This window comes from Pyrus communis, chromosome 13 (genome assembly GCF_041283825.1).
Source record: "Pyrus communis isolate YQ-2024b chromosome 13, ASM4128382v1, whole genome shotgun sequence".
Classification (NCBI taxonomy): domain Eukaryota; kingdom Viridiplantae; phylum Streptophyta; class Magnoliopsida; order Rosales; family Rosaceae; genus Pyrus; species Pyrus communis.
In genome coordinates, this window is record NC_142577.1 from 30646272 (window position 1) to 30664375 (window position 18104).

At 34.6% G+C, this 18104-nt stretch overlaps 4 protein-coding genes across 4 annotated transcripts; all 4 read left to right on the forward strand.

Annotated features, from left to right (window-relative positions):
• Positions 1–2579: 2579 nt before the first annotated feature.
• On the forward strand, positions 2580–3159 carry LOC148692088 (defensin-like protein 1). The gene is made up of 2 exons (XM_088683182.1): positions 2580–2744; positions 2828–3159. Exons 1-2 carry the CDS (start codon positions 2681–2683, stop codon positions 3025–3027), a joined length of 264 nt encoding a protein of 87 aa, XP_088539308.1. The 5' UTR covers positions 2580–2680; the 3' UTR covers positions 3028–3159.
• A 4797-nt stretch (positions 3160–7956) lies between these two features.
• Positions 7957–8511, forward strand: LOC148692089 (defensin Tk-AMP-D1.1-like). Its single transcript, XM_088683268.1, has 2 exons — positions 7957–8104; positions 8187–8511. Exons 1-2 carry the CDS (start codon positions 8041–8043, stop codon positions 8384–8386), a joined length of 264 nt encoding a protein of 87 aa, XP_088539394.1. The 5' UTR covers positions 7957–8040; the 3' UTR covers positions 8387–8511.
• A 467-nt stretch (positions 8512–8978) lies between these two features.
• Positions 8979–11057, forward strand: LOC148692090 (uncharacterized). Its single transcript, XM_088683269.1, has 2 exons — positions 8979–10439; positions 10613–11057. The coding sequence occupies exons 1-2, from the start codon at positions 9101–9103 to the stop codon at positions 10651–10653; spliced, it is 1380 nt and encodes a 459-aa protein (XP_088539395.1). The 5' UTR covers positions 8979–9100; the 3' UTR covers positions 10654–11057.
• A 6516-nt stretch (positions 11058–17573) lies between these two features.
• Positions 17574–17894, forward strand: LOC148692091 (defensin Ec-AMP-D1-like). The gene is made up of 2 exons (XM_088683586.1): positions 17574–17628; positions 17740–17894. The coding sequence occupies exons 1-2, from the start codon at positions 17577–17579 to the stop codon at positions 17892–17894; spliced, it is 207 nt and encodes a 68-aa protein (XP_088539712.1). The 5' UTR covers positions 17574–17576.
• The last annotated feature ends 210 nt before the right edge of the window (positions 17895–18104 follow it).

The following is an 18104-nucleotide window of genomic DNA, read 5'->3' on the forward strand; positions in this document are numbered from 1 at the left end:
CCATATATATTTTTATTTGTATTTTTTTTTTGGTTAAATGTACCCATGCTAATTATATGTACCCATTCATGTAAAACTTTTTAATCTTAAAATGTACTCATTCTTAAATATACCAAATTGTTATATGTAAAATGTACCTTTTTTTTATATAAAATCTATTCAATTGTTTTTAATCCATTTTTTAACTTATATGGGTACATTCTTTTTTCTTTGATTTTAAAATGTATCCATGTCAAGTTTAATCGAAGAAATTTACTAATGTTATTAAGCCTAATATCTTCTTTTTTTATTTATTTTTATTTTTTTGTGATTTTGAAGAATGTACCCATGTTTTGATACAATAATTTTTTTGGTTAATTTTGATGAATGTACCATGTTTATATATACACACATACACACAAAAGTATATTTATATTTTAATATTTTTAATCCCACAAATTATGATTTTTTATTTAAAATCTCATTTATATAAACAACTAAAATTTCTAATTTTTAATTTAAAAAAATAGTAACGTACATAGAAATAAATGATCACATTGATTTTAGGGGCCTCGATCAAAAATTAAAAACCAACAAGGTTTCAATCAAAGAATATTCATAGCTAAGGACCGCATCCAACGTCTCCCTATATATAAACTACCATTGTAAACATTACTTGACAATTAAGAAAAGCAATTCATTTCATCAAACTCTCGAGCCCTCTCTCTTTTCTCTCTGTGTATTTTCTGAAACAAATCCTTCACCATTCATCAAGCTTTCTTCAATCTTAATACCAACTGCCTTCGTCTTCCTGTTGCTTTTGGTGGCCACCGGCCGGTAATATTTTTTCTCCCTCGATCATGTTAATTAACTTCATCATTAGTATATTCTGTTAAGATAGCTACAATAACAGTTTTAAGAAGAGAGATAAAGGAGATGAGAGAAAGTTGTATCAGTAGAAATGTTTTTTCTTCATTAGAAAACTATACGATTTACATTGTTCACTTATATAGAAGTTTTCAATGCCAAACTTGCAGAGCAAGTACTCCTCTTTAACTACCTCCTTATATCAACTAACTCCCTCTAACCAAAGCAACAGATTCTAACTAGCCAACTATATGTATAACAACCTATTTAATCTTTTGACAAGTGGCTTTGTTTTAACCATTGATAACTTCCTCACTTGGATCACACTCTTGAACTTCATCCTTCTTACATCCCCCCTCAAGCTGATGCTCGAGAACACTAAGCATCAGATTGTTGCAATGGTGCTGAAATAATGGTGAGATAGCTACAATAACAGTTTTAAGAAGAGAGATAAAGGAGATGAGAGAAAGTTGTATCAGTAGAAATGTTTTTTCTTCATTAGAAAACTATACTATTTACATTGTTCACTTATATAGAAGTTTTCAATGCCAAACTTGCAGAGCAAGTACTCCTCTTTAACTACCTCCTTATATCAACCAACTCCCTCTAACCAAAGCAACAGATTCTAACTAACCAACTATATGTATAACAACCTATTTAATCTTTTGACAAGTGGCTTTGTTTTGACCATTGATAACTTCCTCACTTGGATCACACTCTTGAACTTCATCCTTCTTACATATTCTATTACGATTTTAACCAAGCATACTAACCATATATGTTTCGAATAATTGCTTAAGGGGACGATGGTTGCAGAGGGTAGGACCTGCGAGTCTCAGAGTAACCGCTTCAAAGGGACTTGCGTGAGTAAAAGTAACTGTGTTGCTGTTTGCCAAATTGAGGGCTTCCGTGGAGGCCAGTGTCGTGGCTTATGCCGTAGATTCTTTTGCACTAGACATTGTTAATTAGCTAATTAAATAAATTAGTTAAGCTAGTGATGAGCTTATCACTTAATTACCAGTGCGTGCATGGATGCACGTACGTACTTTGGGACTAGGGTGGCACTAGGTAAAATAAATTAATGACCCAACTCACAGTCGGGCTGTTAATATCGTATCCTTGTTATAGTTCTTGATGTTCTTGTTTGTTAAGTACCATCGTCGTGAGTTACTTTGTAATGTCGTACTAGTTTTATATTTGTCAAAAAATTTAAGTCTTTGTAATGCCCTAAGTAATACGATTAATCATCATTTCCTCAATGATTTTATTTTAACATTCATTTTATTAGGCTTAACCGAGTTAGCTAAAACAACGTAATCTTCCTCTACACTAAACGTGCAAATCCTGATCTACATAATTTAGATTAATTTGGTATAGACAGACTAAAACTTATGTGAAAGACAATTATACTGTGATAAGAACTAGGATCTTTTATGTGAGATATATAGGCCGCTTTATTAACATATAAAAATGTGAATAATATGTCAGATGTGCTTAAAACCCAAATATTCTTTTAAAAGCAAAAGTTAAATGTGTTTGAAAAGAAACCCTAATGTGCATAGAAAAATGTATGGCAAAGGGCGTAGTCAGCAAAAATAGGAATTTGGTTTATGGTGTCTCTTAAGTTGGAAATTTCCACTTTTTATTTTGGGTATGGAGCTACCTTTCTTCACGGAGATCAATCTTCTATAACCTGTCCTAGATCCCTTTATAATACGCCTTGCATGGTTATTGTTCTTTGCATTAGCGTCTGAGATCTCTCTTGTCATACACAAGCGTGCGCGCGCGCACACACACAGAGATCAAGCACACACTCATATACACACAAATTCAAATGGAGCGTTCAATGCGTCTTGTTTCAGCCTCCTTCGTTCTTGTCTTGCTTTTGGTCGCTACCGGTAATTATGCCTCTTTTTAATAATTAATTTCTTATGATGTTTTGAATAAAGCATCTCATTCAACAACAAAAATTGATCTTCAGAGATGAGGACAATGGGTGTTGAGGCAAGGAGCAAGTCAAGCAAGGTAGTTGAGGAAAGGACCTGCGAGGCTGCGAGCGGCAAATTCAAGGGGTTGTGCTTTTCGTCTAACAACTGTAAACACACTTGCAAAAAGGAGCAATTCATCGGAGGCAAATGTCGAGGCTTCCGCCGTAGATGCATGTGCAACAAAAAGTGCTAATTAATTTATTAAAAAGAAATTTAATCTGTGTAGGGACCGTGCTTGTGTAATGAGATGGATTGATATGACCCTGTATTCATAGGGTTGCTTTTGCTAATAAATTGAATGACCCTGCATGGATCATTATTCATATATCCTGTGTAGTGTTTTTACCACGCCTTACGTATTTTTAATCGTTTATTATCCTGTATGTTTTTCTGTAGGGTTATTATTAATATTCTTTATAGTCACCACATACTCTTCTTTCGTTTTATTGACTTTTAATTAAGAACAATGCACGATAATTATCGTGAAATGCTAATAATGATTCTTTTTTTTTTTTCCGTTTTGACAAGGCGTTTGTTGAAAATATTTCACTTAATGTATTTGTATTCAACACATTACATTAATTTGTATCACAAAGATTGTTAAGTCACATTGTACTTTTTTATCCACACCTTCTATTGTATTAAGATCTTCTGACTTTTAAACCAGTAATAATATATGTAAGACAAGGTGAGGTTGATGCTCAAGAAAAAAAATTATGCAAAGGTTCGAAGTTGCTTATGCGACTTTTAAACAAAGAAATAATTGTTTATTTTTATTTTATTTTAGAAGAAATAGTCCTTTAAGATAAAATTTTCTTGATAACATTTTAAAAGACTCTTCCACAATTTTTTTTCTTAGATCATCTCCTATTTTAAACACAAAATTTAAATTTGAAGGCTTATGTGGCATATTGATCTTTTTATAAATTTTGTTCTCTAACCGATATGTCAAATTTAAACTATTATTTAAACTATTATTTACTTTTTATAATTGTATTTAGTATTTTAAAACAAATATGTCAAATTCCATGTAATTAGTATTTTAAAACATTATTTACATTATTTACTTTTTATGGCTGTTCTCTAACTGATATGTCAAATTTCATGTCATGCCACATAAAAATTGACATTTTGGTTAGAAAACACTAGTGATATGTATTTTATTACTATTATTGTTAATGTGAACTTTTTGACATCTCATTTGGAGATGCTTTTAAAACACTATCATATTTTTCTCTCACCTTTCTGCATACTATGTGTGGTATGGCCAACGACGGATTTATAGGACTTCGTCCCAGGATATTGCTATAGTATGAATTTATAAGAACTTACCTAAAATAATGATTCTATAAGACTTCGTCCCTGGGTTTGCTATAGTATGAATTTATAAGACTTCATCCCTGGTATTCATCATTTCCTCAATGATTCTATTTTAACATTCAATTTATTAGGATTAGCCGAGTTAGCTAAAGCAACGTAATCTTTCTGTACCCAAATGTGCAAATCCTAATCTATATAATTTAGATTAATTTGGTACAGACATACTAAAATTTTTGTAAAAAATAATTATATTGTTATAAGAATTATGGTCTTTTATGTGAGATATATATATATATATATATGTATATATATATATATATATGCATCGCTTCATTTACAAATAAAAATGTGAAGCAAAAGTTAAATGTGCTTGAAAAAGAAACCCTAATGTGGATAGAAAAATGCATGGCGGAGAACTTAGTAAACAAAAATAGGAATTTGGTTTATGGTGCCTAAAGTTGGAAATCTCAACTTTGTATTTTGGGTACGGAGCTACCTCTCCTCACAGAGACCGATCCTCTTTAATCTGCACTAGTTCCCTATATAATAAGCCTTGCACGGTTATTGTTCTTTGCTTTAGAGTCTGAGATCTCTCTTATCATATAAAAGCGCGCACACAGAAACGCACGGATCAAGCACACACACACATACAAACAAATTCAAACGGAGCATTCAATGCGTCTTGTTTCAAACGCATTCGTTCTTGTCTTGCTTTTGGCCTCTACCAGTAATTATACCTCTTTTTAATAATTACTTTTTTATGATGTTTTGAATAAAGCATCTTATTCAACAAGAAAAAATTGATCTTTAGGGATGGGACCAATGGGTGTTGAGGCAAAGAGTGAGTCAAGCAAGGCAGGTTGTGCTTTTCGTCTAACAACTGTAAACACACTTGTAGAAAGGAGCAATTCACCAGAGGCAAATGCAGTGGCTTCACCCGTACATGCATGTGCACCAAAAAGTGCTAATTAATTTGTTAAAAAGAAATGTAATATGTATAGAGACCGTGCTTGTGTAATGCGATGGATTGATATGACCCTATATCCACATGGTTATTTTTGCTAATAAATTGAATGACCCTGCAAGGATCATTATTCATATGTCTAGTGTAGTGTTTTCACCACGCCTTATGTACTTTTAATCGCCTATTATCCTATATGTTTTTCTTCAGAGTTATTATTAACATTCTAGATAGTCACCACACACTCTTTGTTCGTTTATTGACTTTCAAATAAGCAAGAGTGCAAGATAATTATTATGAAATGCTAATAACAATAATTCTCTCACTGTTTTGACAAAGGATTTTGTTGAAAATTTTCACTTAGTGTACTTGGCTTCAACAAATTATTTTAATTTGTGTCACAAAAATTATTTTAAGTCGCATTGTCGATTCCAGAGCTACTTTTTTATCCACACCATCTATTGTATTAAGTTCTTTTGATTTTTAAACCAGTAGTAATATATGTACGACAAGGAGAGGTTGATGCACAAGAAAAAATTAGGAAAAGGTTCGAAATTGCTTAAGCAACTTTTAAACAAAGACTTAATTGTTTATTTTTATTTTATTTTAGAACAAATAGTCCTTAAAGATAATATTTTAAAAGACTCTTCCACATTTTTTTTTTCTTAAAACACTTTCGCATTTTTTTTTCACTTTTCTGCATAGTGTGTTTGGTATATATATTGCCAAGGATGGAGCCACCTGGGGCCCAAGGGGTGGATGTCCTAACTCAGTTTTTTTTTGTGAAAAAAATTGTACATATTACATATAATAATTTCATGAGATAGAGCATGTTCGGCTATAAAATTTCTAAAGGATCAATTGAGAAATCGTAAGAAAATTAATGGATGAATAATAACATGGGTATTTTTATAGAAAGAAATATTTGATGGTATTACTCTGAAATTGTTATGCAACACTTTCAAAACCTGAAAATGTGTCATGAGATATTGTCATATGTTGTATGAAATATTTTACGGATTAATATATGTGCTTTTTAATAAATTCTTAAGCGTTTTAATTTGTGACTTTATTTTTTAGGATGTCCTAATTCATATAGATCTAAGACTTCGCCTTTGATGTATTGCTATAATATGAATTTATAAGAGCTTATATATGCAAAGATATATATGTGTGTGTGTGTGTGTGTGTGTGTGTGTGTGTGTGTGTGTGTGTGTATATGTACATACCCTTTAAGGGAAGGGATCCCCATTTTTCAAAAAAACATGGGGACACCCTCTTGACCATTAGATTTGACTTTAATGAAATTATGTGATTGAGATTAAATCACAGGCCACATAATCTCAACAACAGGAACCACAAGATTTCATTAAAGCTAAATCTAATGGTTAAGAGGATGTCCCCATTTTTAAAAAAAAATGGGGATCCCTTAATTGTAAACTTGTTACAGATACATATATAAAAAGTGTTCCATGCGTTTTCTCCCAACTATCTGCTTCTTCCTCCTACTTTTGGTGGCAACCGGTGATATTTCCACTTGCTCGACCTTGTTAACTAACTTTATCGTTAATGTATATATTATTACGATTATAAGCATGCATAGTAACCATATTTGGTTTGGAATACTTGTGTAAAGGGACGACATTTGCGTAGGGCAGGACCTGCAAGTCTCAGAGTAACCGCTGTAAGAATAGTGAAGTAAGAAAAACCAACCTCCAAGTGAAAGATAAATCTATGGCAGAAATGAATGACACTTGTCAAGATCCTATATAGTTTGGTATAAGGTAGTTAGACAGCAGTTAGTCCTTAGCTTAGTAAGAAGGTTTTGTAACTACATATAACAATTTTGTAAACTGTAAAGAGTGTGTGGAAAAATAACAAGTCTTTTCTTCTCTCTAAATTTGTTTTCTCTCCTGACTCTCTCTCTCTCATTTCTTCTTCTTTCTTCTGCGTTCTTTCTTCTTTCTTCGTCTTTAAGTTTTCTGCAATTCTTACAACCGCTTCAAGGGAAATTGCATGAGTAAAAGTAACTGTGCTGTTGTTTGCCAAACTAAGCGCTTCCCCGGTGGCTGGTGCTGGGGTTTATACCACAGATGCATTTGCACACAAAACCGTTAATCAGCTAATTAATTAAACTAGTGATGAGCTGATCGCTGATCACTTAATTATTAGTGGGTGCATGGACACACGTACTTTGGTACGAAGGTGGAACTAACTAGAATAATTCACAGTTGGTTTGTTAATTAATATCGCATCTCTGTTATAATTTTATGCTTTTGTTTGTTAAGTATCATTGTTGTGATTTACTTTGTACAGTATGCCGTACTGCGTAACTTCTTTATTTGTCAACAAATTTAAGTTTTTTAATGCCCTACATTTGAAATGCAATTAATCATCATTTCCTTAACGATTATGCTTTAACATTCATTTTATTAGGCTTAGCCACGTTACCTAAAAGCAGCGTAATTTTCCTCTACACCAATGTGCAAATCCTGATCTATATATATAATTTAGATTAATTTGGTACAGACACACGTAAACTTGTGCAAAAAACAATTATTTTGTTATAAGACATATGGTCTTTATAAGACATAATTGTGCAAAAAACAATTAATTTAGATTAAATGTGCTTGAAAAAGAAACCCTAATGTGCATAGAAAAATGTATGGCGGAGAACTTAGTCAACAAAAATAGGAATTTGGTTTATGGTGCCTTTTAAGTTGGAAATTTCAACTTTATATTTCGAGTCTGGAACTACCTCACTTTACGGAGACCTGTCCTCTTTAATCTGCACTGGATCCCTATATAATAAGCCTTCCTTGGTTATTGTTCTTTGCATCAGCATCTAAAATCTCTCTTATCATACACAAGCACACACACAGAAACACACGGATCAAGCACACACTCACATACACACAGATTTAAATGGAGCGTTCAATGCCTCTTGTTTCAGCCGTCTTCGTTCTTGTCTTGCTTTTGGCTGCTACCGGTAATTATACCTCTTTTTAATATTTAATTTTTATGATGTTTCGAATAAAGCATCTTATTCAACAAAAAACTTTGATCTTTAGAGATGGGGCCAATGAGTGTTGAGGCAAGGACTGAGTCAAGCAAGGCAGTTGAGGGAAAGATTTGCGAGGTTCCGAGCACCTTGTTCAAGGGGTTGTGCTTTTCCTCTAACAACTGTAAACACACCTGCAGAAAAGAGCAATTCACCAGAGGCAAATGTAGTGGTTTGACCCGTACATGCATGTGCACCAAAAAGTGTTAATTAATTTGTTAAAAAGAAAGTAATCTGTGTAGAGACCGTGCTTGTGTAATGCGATGGATTGATATGGCCTTGTAGCCACATGGTTGCTTTTGCTAATAAATTGAATGACCTTGCATTGATCATTATTCATATGTCTAGTGTAGTGTTTTCATACATACTTTTAATCGCCTATCATGTATGTTTTTCTTCAGGGTTATTATTGTTTGGAGTATTAAGATCCAATGGTTATGAAATGGACAAGTGTCAAAAGATCATGAAGTTAGTTACATTGGTTATATTGTTACTTAGAGTATAAGCTACCAAATGTTATTATATATAGCTTGTAACAAATCATTGTAACTAATAAGAAAAAGAATACAACAATTCACAACAAACTTCTCTCTCAAATATCTCCGATCGTCTCCTTCTTCCTCTATCTTCTTCTTCTTCTTGCTTCTGTATAATCTCTTTTCTTAATAACACTTGATGCTTTACATGGTATCTTCGCCGAAATCCGCATAACAACTTGGCGGTGGTGTCGATCTTGGTTCCAATTGCTTCCGCTACTGTAATTGTTCTTCTTGTATATTGATATATTGCTGTTCAGTTTCTGGTAGTTGGCGAGTGTTCTCTGCTACTCTGCGTCTGGTTCTTCCGTTCTCCAAACGTGCACACCAACTGTTTGTGATTTGGTTTCAGACACGATTATCTGTGATTTCTCGACGATTTGCAACAATGGTAACAGCGTCTCAGCTACAGATCTTACAATCTCCGATTGCGTCCTTGATCTCATCTGTTTCGAGTTCGGTAAATGTGAAACTGGATGAGACGAATTATTTGGCTTGGCATTTCCAGATGCAGCTCCTACTTGAAGGCCATAGCATAATTGGGTTCGTTGATGGGTCAATACCTTGTCCTGCTCAATTCAGTCAAGATTCTTCTGATCATTCAGCTATTTTGTCTGGTGATTCTTCTGCTAGGGTTTTGTCTGACGATTACAAGATATGGAAGATGCATGATAAGGCCTTAATGCAATTACTTACTGCGACTTTGTCTCCGGCTGCAGTCTCTTGTGTAATTGGAAGCACTAGCTCTAAAGAACTGTGGAATCGTCTTAAAGATCAGTTCTCTACAGTCACAAGAACGAGTATCTTTCAACTCAAATCTGAGCTTCAGACAATAAAGAAGGGTAATGATTTTGTCACATTATATTTGCAGAAAATTAAAGAAGCAAGAGATTTATTGTCTGCTGCTGGTGTATTTTTTGATGATGATGACATGGTGATTCTTACACTCAATGGTTTACCTTCTGAATTCAATACCATACGATCTGTGATTAGGGGTCGTGAGACTGTGATCTCATTGAAAGATCTTCGATCTCAATTGCTTGCTGAAGAAGCTTTGCTTGAAAATGGCACGAATTCTCCTGTGTTATCTGCATTAATGGCACAAAGTAATGGTTTTTCTCCCAAGCATCAGTCTTTTTCTGCTGCTGATGGTACTCATAGCAGTCCTAATTCTACTGCTTACAAGTCATTCACCAATAACAATAAGGGTCGAAATCGGTTCAATTCCAACTTCCACTCCAAGTTTGGCAACAACAAGAATTTTCATTCGAATTCTGCTCCTGGAATTCTGGGTACATCTCCACCAAGAGCTCCAAATTATGGTTTTCAGAATCACCAATGTCAGATATGTGGGAAGAATAATCATTTGGCGTCTACTTGCCGGTTCAGGAATACAATCACCCTACAAGGTTGTCAGATTTGTGGTAAAAACAATCACTTTGCTGATACCTGCAGATATAGGAATGCTGTTGCTCCTTCCGGTTGTCAGAATTGTGGCAATTCTTATCATAGTACAGAAACTTGTTTTCAGAAGAATTCGTCTAATCAATTGAATGCAATGCATGCTGCTACTTCTCAATTCTCAGTTCCATCTGCACCAGCACAACAACCACAAGTTTGGCTCACTGACTCTGGTGCTAATAACCATATGACTTCCGAATTGAGCACTCTTTCCTTAGCAACTCCTTATCCCGCAAATGAAGTAATTCAGACAGCTAATGGTGAAGGTTTAGCTATCTCTCACATTGGTTCTTCTCTCCTAAAAACTCCAATGCAGCCTATCAAGCTCAATTCTGTTTTATATGTTCCCAAACTGTCACAAAACTTACTGTCTGTCCATAAAATTTGTTTGGATAATAACTGTTGGTTGATCTTCGATGCTTTTTCGTTTTGGATTCAGGACAAAGCCACAGGGAGGATTCTCTACAAAGGGTTGTGTAACAATGGATTGTATCCCATCCTTTCACCGCGTGCTTCTTCAGTCCACTATACAGGCCAACCTGTAGCTTTTCTTGGAAAACAGGTCACAGTCAGTATTTGACATAAGAGGCTCGGTCATCCTTCTAATTCCATAGTTTCTCAGATTTTAAGGAATTCCAAAGTGTCTTGTGTTGCTGATAGTATTCCTTCATTGTGTCAAACTTGTCTAGAGGGTAAGTTTAGTAAACTACCATTCTCTCCGTCCGTTTCAAAGTCTGTACACCCATTTGATATTGTCCATAGTGATGTGTGGGGCCCTGCTCCTTGTGTGTCCTTTGAGGGATTCAAATATTATGTGAGTTTCGTTGACCATTGTACTAAGTACTGTTGGCTGTTTCCGATCTGCAATAAAAGTGATGTTTCTGCAACTTTTGTATCCTTCTACAATTTCATTCTAAATCAGTTTCATACTACTATAAAAGCTCTTCAAAGTGATGGTGGTGGTGAGTATATAAGTAAGGTCCTTCAACAATTTCTTCTTGATAAAGGAATAAAGCATCAGATGTCTTGCCCTCACACACCCGAACAAAATGGTACAGCAGAGAGAAAACATAGGCATATCGTTGAAACATCCATTACCTTGTTACAGACAGCTTCATTACCATCCCTGTTTTGGTCCTTTGCCTGTCAAGCTTCAGTCTATTTGATCAATCGCATGCCATCCCCAACATTAGATCATAAATCTCCATTTGAGTTGCTGTATCATTCTTTCCCTGAAATTCAACACTTGAAAGTGTTTGGGTGTTCTTGTTATCCATGGTTAAGACCATACACTTGCACTAAATTAGACCCTAGAACAACAAAGTGTGTCTTCTTAGGTTATGCATCTAAGTATAAGGGGTATCTTTGTTATGATGTGGCTACGAAGAAAGTTTATGTGTCAAGACATGTGATTTTTGATGAAACTGAGTTTCCTTACAAGTCATTGGTCCTTAAATACCAATCTGTCACTTCTGCACCATTACCATCACTCATACCTTCCCATTTTCCAGTTCCAGATCATAATAATGTTCTCAGTCTCCCAACACCTCCAAATTCATCTAGTTTTGGTTCATCTCATGGTACTGTACATCCTGATTCCAATGCTCCACTTAGTCCTCTGTCAAATACTGATATGCATCAAGCCTCTCCTTAGCCTCATTCCATCTCAGCTGTTGCTCCAAGTTCAAACTCTGAAGACTCAAGCTCTAGTCAATCCATTGTTGCTGCACTTACACAGCCCTTGTCTACCACTCTCCCTGTGGTACCTGAATTCCAACCTGACCATCTGCAAGTGGTACTACCTATACCACCACTGAATCTCCATCCTATGCAGACACGGTCCAAGAATGGTATTTCCAAGAAAATTGCCCTTTTCGCTGATCTGCATGAACATGGAGGGGTTGATCTGAGTCAAGTGGAGCCTGCCACTCATAAGTCTGCCTTAAAGTCCCCGGTGTGGTCTGCGGCTATGCAAGATGAGATTTTAGCTTTGCAAAATCAAGGTACATGGTCTCTCGTACCTCTACCCCACCATAAGAACTTAGTAGGCTGTAAATGGGTCTTCAAGATCAAAAAGAATGCTGATGGTTCTATTGGGAGGTATAAGGCTCGCCTAGTAGCTAAAGGGTTTAATCAAGAAGCTGGTATCGATTTTGGGGAGACCTTTAGTCCGGTTGTGAAACCTACGACAGTAAGACTTGTTCTAGCATTATCTGCACATTTTGGTTGGCCATTACGGCAATTAGATGTGAAAAACGCCTTTCTCCACGGTCTCCTGCAAGAGGAAGTATATATGACTCAACCACCCGGATTTGTGAATTCCAAACATGAAGATTATGTGTGCCGTTTACATAAGTCCTTATATGGTTTAAAGCAAGCACCAAGGGCTTGGAATGAGAGGTTTACGAGCTTTCTACCATCTCTGGGGTTCAAATCCACTTATGCTGATTCCTCATTATTTGTAAAGGTTGTTGCTAGCTCTGTGGTGATTTTACTCTTGTATGTGGATGACATTATTCTTACTGGCAGTGCACCACATGCAATTACTGAGGTCATTGACTCCCTTACACGAGAGTTTGATATCAAAGATCTGGGCACCCTACACTACTTTCTGGGGATTCAGATTGTGCAGAAGCCTGATGGTTTATTTCTCTCTCAAGACAAATATGTCACAGACTTGTTAACTAAGGCTGATATGCTACTGTCTAAACCCTGTGCAACTCCATGCCTGCCATACAACCGGCTGCTCAAAGATGATGGCAAACCTTATAATAACCCTGCCCTTTATCGCAGCTTAGTTGGAGCGTTACAGTACTTAACATTCACTAGACCTGACATTGCCTTTGCCGTTCATCAGGTTTGCCAGTTTATGCAACATCCTATGGAGTCTCATTTCATGGCAGTAAAACGGATTCTTCGGTATCTCAAAGCTACTCGAGGTTGTGGTCTTCATTATGTCAAGGGTTCTTTGGATATTACTGCTTATAGTGACGCAGATTGGGCTGGCGATCCTAATGATCGGCGATCGACTACTGGGATGGTTGTGTTTCTAGGATCTAATCCAATTTCGTGGTCTTCCAAGAAACAACTTACTGTTTCTCGTTCATCCACAGAAGCTGAGTACCGGGCATTATCCACTACCGCTGCTGAACTTGATTGGCTCCATCAACTGTTGCTTTTTCTGCATGTTCCAGTTCAAGACATGCCCCTTCTCTTTTGTGACAACTTGTCTGCCATCGCCTTGACCTTAAATCCTATTCAGCATCAACGTACAAAACACATCGAGGTTGATGTGCATTTTGTTCGAGAACGGGTTGCAAACCAGAAACTGCAGGTGCATTTTGTTTCTTCCAACGAGCAGTTTGCTGATATACTCACCAAAGGATTATCTGCTCCTCTATTTCAGACTCATTGTGCCAATCTCAGGCTTCAATTCTCTGCCCCTGAGCTTGAGGGGGGATGTTTGGAGTATTAAGATCCAATGGTTATGAAATGGACAAGTGTCAAAAGATCATGAAGTTAGTTACATTGGTTATATTGTTACTTAGAGTATAAGCTACCAAATGTTATTATATATAGCTTGTAACAAATCATTGTAACTAATAAGAAAAAGAATACAACAATTCACAACAAACTTCTCTCTCAAATATCTCCGATCGTCTCCTTCTTCCTCTATCTTCTTCTTCTTCTTGCTTCTGTATAATCTCTTTTCTTAATAACACTTGATGCTTTACAATTATTAACATTCCAGTTAGCCACCACAGACTCCACTTTCGTTTATTGACGTTCAATTAAGAAAGAATGATAGATAATTATCGCCAAATGCTGATAACAACATATTTTTTTCCGTTTTGAAAAAGCATTTTTGTTGAAAAATTTGTACTTGGATTCAACATATTACTTTAATTTGTGTCACAAAGACTATTTAAGTTGCATTGTCGATTTTAGATGTATTTTTTTATCAACACCTTCGGTTGTATTAAGTTCTTTTGACTTTTAAACCAGTAGTAATATATCTAAGACAAGGTGAGGTTGATGCACAAGAAAAAAAAAATTAGAAAAAGGTTCGAAATTGCTTAAGCAACTTTTAAGCAAAGACTTAATCGTTTTCTTTTATTTTTTTAGAAGAAATAGTCCTTAAAGATTAATATTTTCTTCATAACATTTTAATAGACTCTTCCACATTTTTTTTCTTCTTACAACACTTTCATATTTTTCTCTCACTTTTCTGCATAGTATGTCTAATATTGCTAAGAACGGAGCCACCTAGGGCCCAAGGGGTTGATGCCCGGCCAAACTTCGTTTTTTGTGAAATTGTTTTACATATATTGCATATTATAATTTCACGGGATCGAGTATTTTTGGCTATGAAATTTCTAAATGATCAATTGATAAATCGTAAGAAAATTAATGGATGAATGATAACATGATTATTTTTATAGGAATAGATATTTGATGGTATTGGTAATGAAATTGTTATGCAACGCTTTCAAAACTTAAAAATGCGTTGTGAGATATTATAATATGTTGTATGAAATATTTTATGGTTTATTATATGTGCTTTGTTAGTTAATTCTTAAGCTTTTTAATTTATGACTCTATTTTTAGGATGTCCTAGTCAAATCGATCTCAGACTTCGTCTCTCATGTATTGCTATAGTATGACTTTATAAGAGCTTATATATATATATATATATATATATATATATATATATATATATCAATAGTGTCATTCTAAGTTACCCTAAGTTCGAAATCTTAAGTGTAAACTTGTTATATATACATAAAAAGCGTTCCATGCGTTTTCTCCCCCACTATCTGCTTCTTCCTGCTGCTTTTGGTGGCCGGTGGTAGTATTTCTTCTTGCTCGATCTTGTTAACTAACTTCATCGTTAATATATATATATATATATATATATATATATATATATATATTATTCCGTTTATAACCATGCATAGTAACCTTATTTTGTTTGGAATAATTGTTTAAAGGAACAACAATTGCTGAGGGTAGGACTTGCAAGTCTCGGAGTAACCGCTTCACTGGTGGCTAGTTCTTGGGTTTACGCCGCAGATGCTTTTGCACAAAAAATGGTTAATTAACTAATTAATTAAGCTAGCGATGAGCTGATCACTTATCACTATCACTTAATTATTAGTGGATGCATAGACGCACGTACTTTGGTGCTAGTGTGGAACTAGTTGGAATAATTCACTGATGGGTGACTAACTGACATAGTATCTCTGTTATGGTTTTTTATGTTCATGTTTGTTAAGTATCACCGTTGTGGGTTACTTTGTACAATATGTCGTACTGCATAACTTCTTATTTATCCACAAATTTAAATCTTTGTAATGCCCTACAAAATACAATTAATCATCATTTCCTCAGGGTTCTACTTTAACATTCATTTTTATTAGGCTTAGCCACGTTACCTAAAGCAACGTAATCTTGGTCTACACCTAATGTGCAAAGCTTGATCTATATAATTTAGATTAGTTTGGTGCAGACAGACTAAAACTTGTGTAAAAAACAATTATATTGTTATAAGAAATATGGACTTTTATGTGAGATATATATATATACACAACTCTTCATTTACATATAAAATTTTGAATAATAAGTCAAATGTGCTTATAACCCAACTATTCTTTTAAAAGCAAAAGTTAAATGTGCTTGAAAAAGAAACCCTAGTATGCATAGAAAAAAGTATGGCGGAGAACTTAGTCATCAAAATTAGAAATTTTGTTTATCGTGCCTCTTAAGTTGGAAATTTCAACTTTGTATTTTGGATATGGAGCTACCTCGCTTTACGGAGACCAATCCTCTTTAATATGAGCTAGAGCCCTATATAAAAAGCCTTCCATGGTTATTGTTCTGCTTTTGGCCGCTACCGGTAATTATACCTCTTTTTAATCATTAATTTTTTATGATGTTTCGAATAAAGCATCTTATTCAACAAAAAAAAAATTGATCATTAGAGATGGGGCCAATGAGTGTTAAGGCAAGGACTGAGTCAAGCAAAGCAGTTGAGGGAAAGATCTGCAAGGTTCTGAGCACCTTGTTCAAGGGGTTGTGCTTTTCTTCTAACAACTGTAAACACACCTGCAGAAAGGAGCAATTCACCAGAGGCAAATGTAGTGGCTTGACCCGTACATGCATGTGCACCAAAAAGTGTTAATTAATTTGTTAAAAAGAAATGTAATCTGTATAGAGATCGTGCTTGTGTAATGCGATGGATTGATATGGCCCTGTAGCCACATGGTTGCTTTTGCTAATAAATTGAATGACCCTGCATGGATCATTAATCATCTGTCTAGTGTAGTGTTTTCACTGCACCTTATGTACTTTTAATCGTCTATTATCCTGTATGTTTTTCTTTAGGGTTATTATTAATATTCCAGATAATTACCATGAACTCTTCTTTCGTTTATTGACTTTCAATTAAGGAAGAGTGATAGATAATTATCATCAAATGCTAATAACAATATTATTATTTTCCATTTTGACAAGGCATTTTATTGAAAAAAATCACTTAGTGTACTTGGATTCAACACATTACTTTAATTTGTATCATAGAGATTATTTAAGTCACATTGTCAATTTCAGATGTACTTTTCTATCCACACCTTCTGTTGTATTATGTTCTTTTGACTTTTAAACCAGTAGTAATAGGAAAAGGAAAAGGTTCGAAATTGCTTAAGCAACTTTTAAGCAAAGACTTAATTGTTTATTTTTTATTTTAGAAGAAATTGTCCTTAAGGATTGATATTTTCTTGATAACATTTTAAAAGACTCTTCCACATTTTTTCTCTTAAAATACTTTCATATTTTTCTCTCACTTTTCTACACAGTATGTGTGGTATTGCCAACAAATGAGCCACCTTAGGCCCAACAAGGCTGATGCCCTAATTCAGTTATTTGTGAAAAAAATTGTACATATTGCATATTATAATTTCATGTGATAAAGTATTTTCGGCTACGAAATTTTTAAAGGATCAATTGAGAAATGATAAGAAAATTAATAGATTAATGATAACATGGTTATTTTATAGGAATACATATTTGATGGTATTGGTAATTAAATTATTAAGCAACACTCAAAACTTAGAAATGCGTTGTGAGATATTATAATATGATGTATACATATTTTATGGATTAATATATGTGCATTGTTAGTTAATTCTTACTTTTTAATTATGATTTTATTTTTTAGGATGTCCCGATTCATATAGATCTCAGACTTCGTCCCTGATGTATTGCTATAGTATGAATTTATAAGAGCTTATATATATATATATATATATATATATATAACGATATATATCAATGGTGTCATTCTAAGTTGCCCTAAGTTCGAAATCTTATGTGTAAACTTGTTATATATACATAAAAAGCGTTCCATGCGTTTTCTCCCAACTATCTGCTTCTTCCTGCTGCTTTTGGTCGCCGGCGGTAGTATTTCTTCTTGCTCAATCTTGTTAACCTACTTCATCGTTAATATATATATTATTCTATTATAAGCATGCATAGTAACCTTTTTTTGTTTGGAATAATTGTTTAAAGGGACGGAAGTTGTTAAGGGTAGGACCTGCGAATCTCAAAGTAACCGCTTCCATGGAAATTGCGTGAGTAAAAGTAACTTCGCAGTTGTTTGCCAAACTAAAGGCTTCACTGGTGGCTGGTTCTTGGGTTTACGCCGCAGATGCTTGTGCACATAAATAGTTAAATAGCTAATTAACTAAGCTAGTGATGAGCTGATCACTTATCACTTAATACGTAATGGGTGCAAGGACGCATGTACTTTGGTGCTAGTGCGTAACTAGCTGGAATAATTCACTGTTGGGTTGTTAATTAATATCGTATCTCTGTTATGGTTTTTAATGTTCTTATTAGTTAAGTATCGCCGTCGTGAGTTACTTTGTATCGTA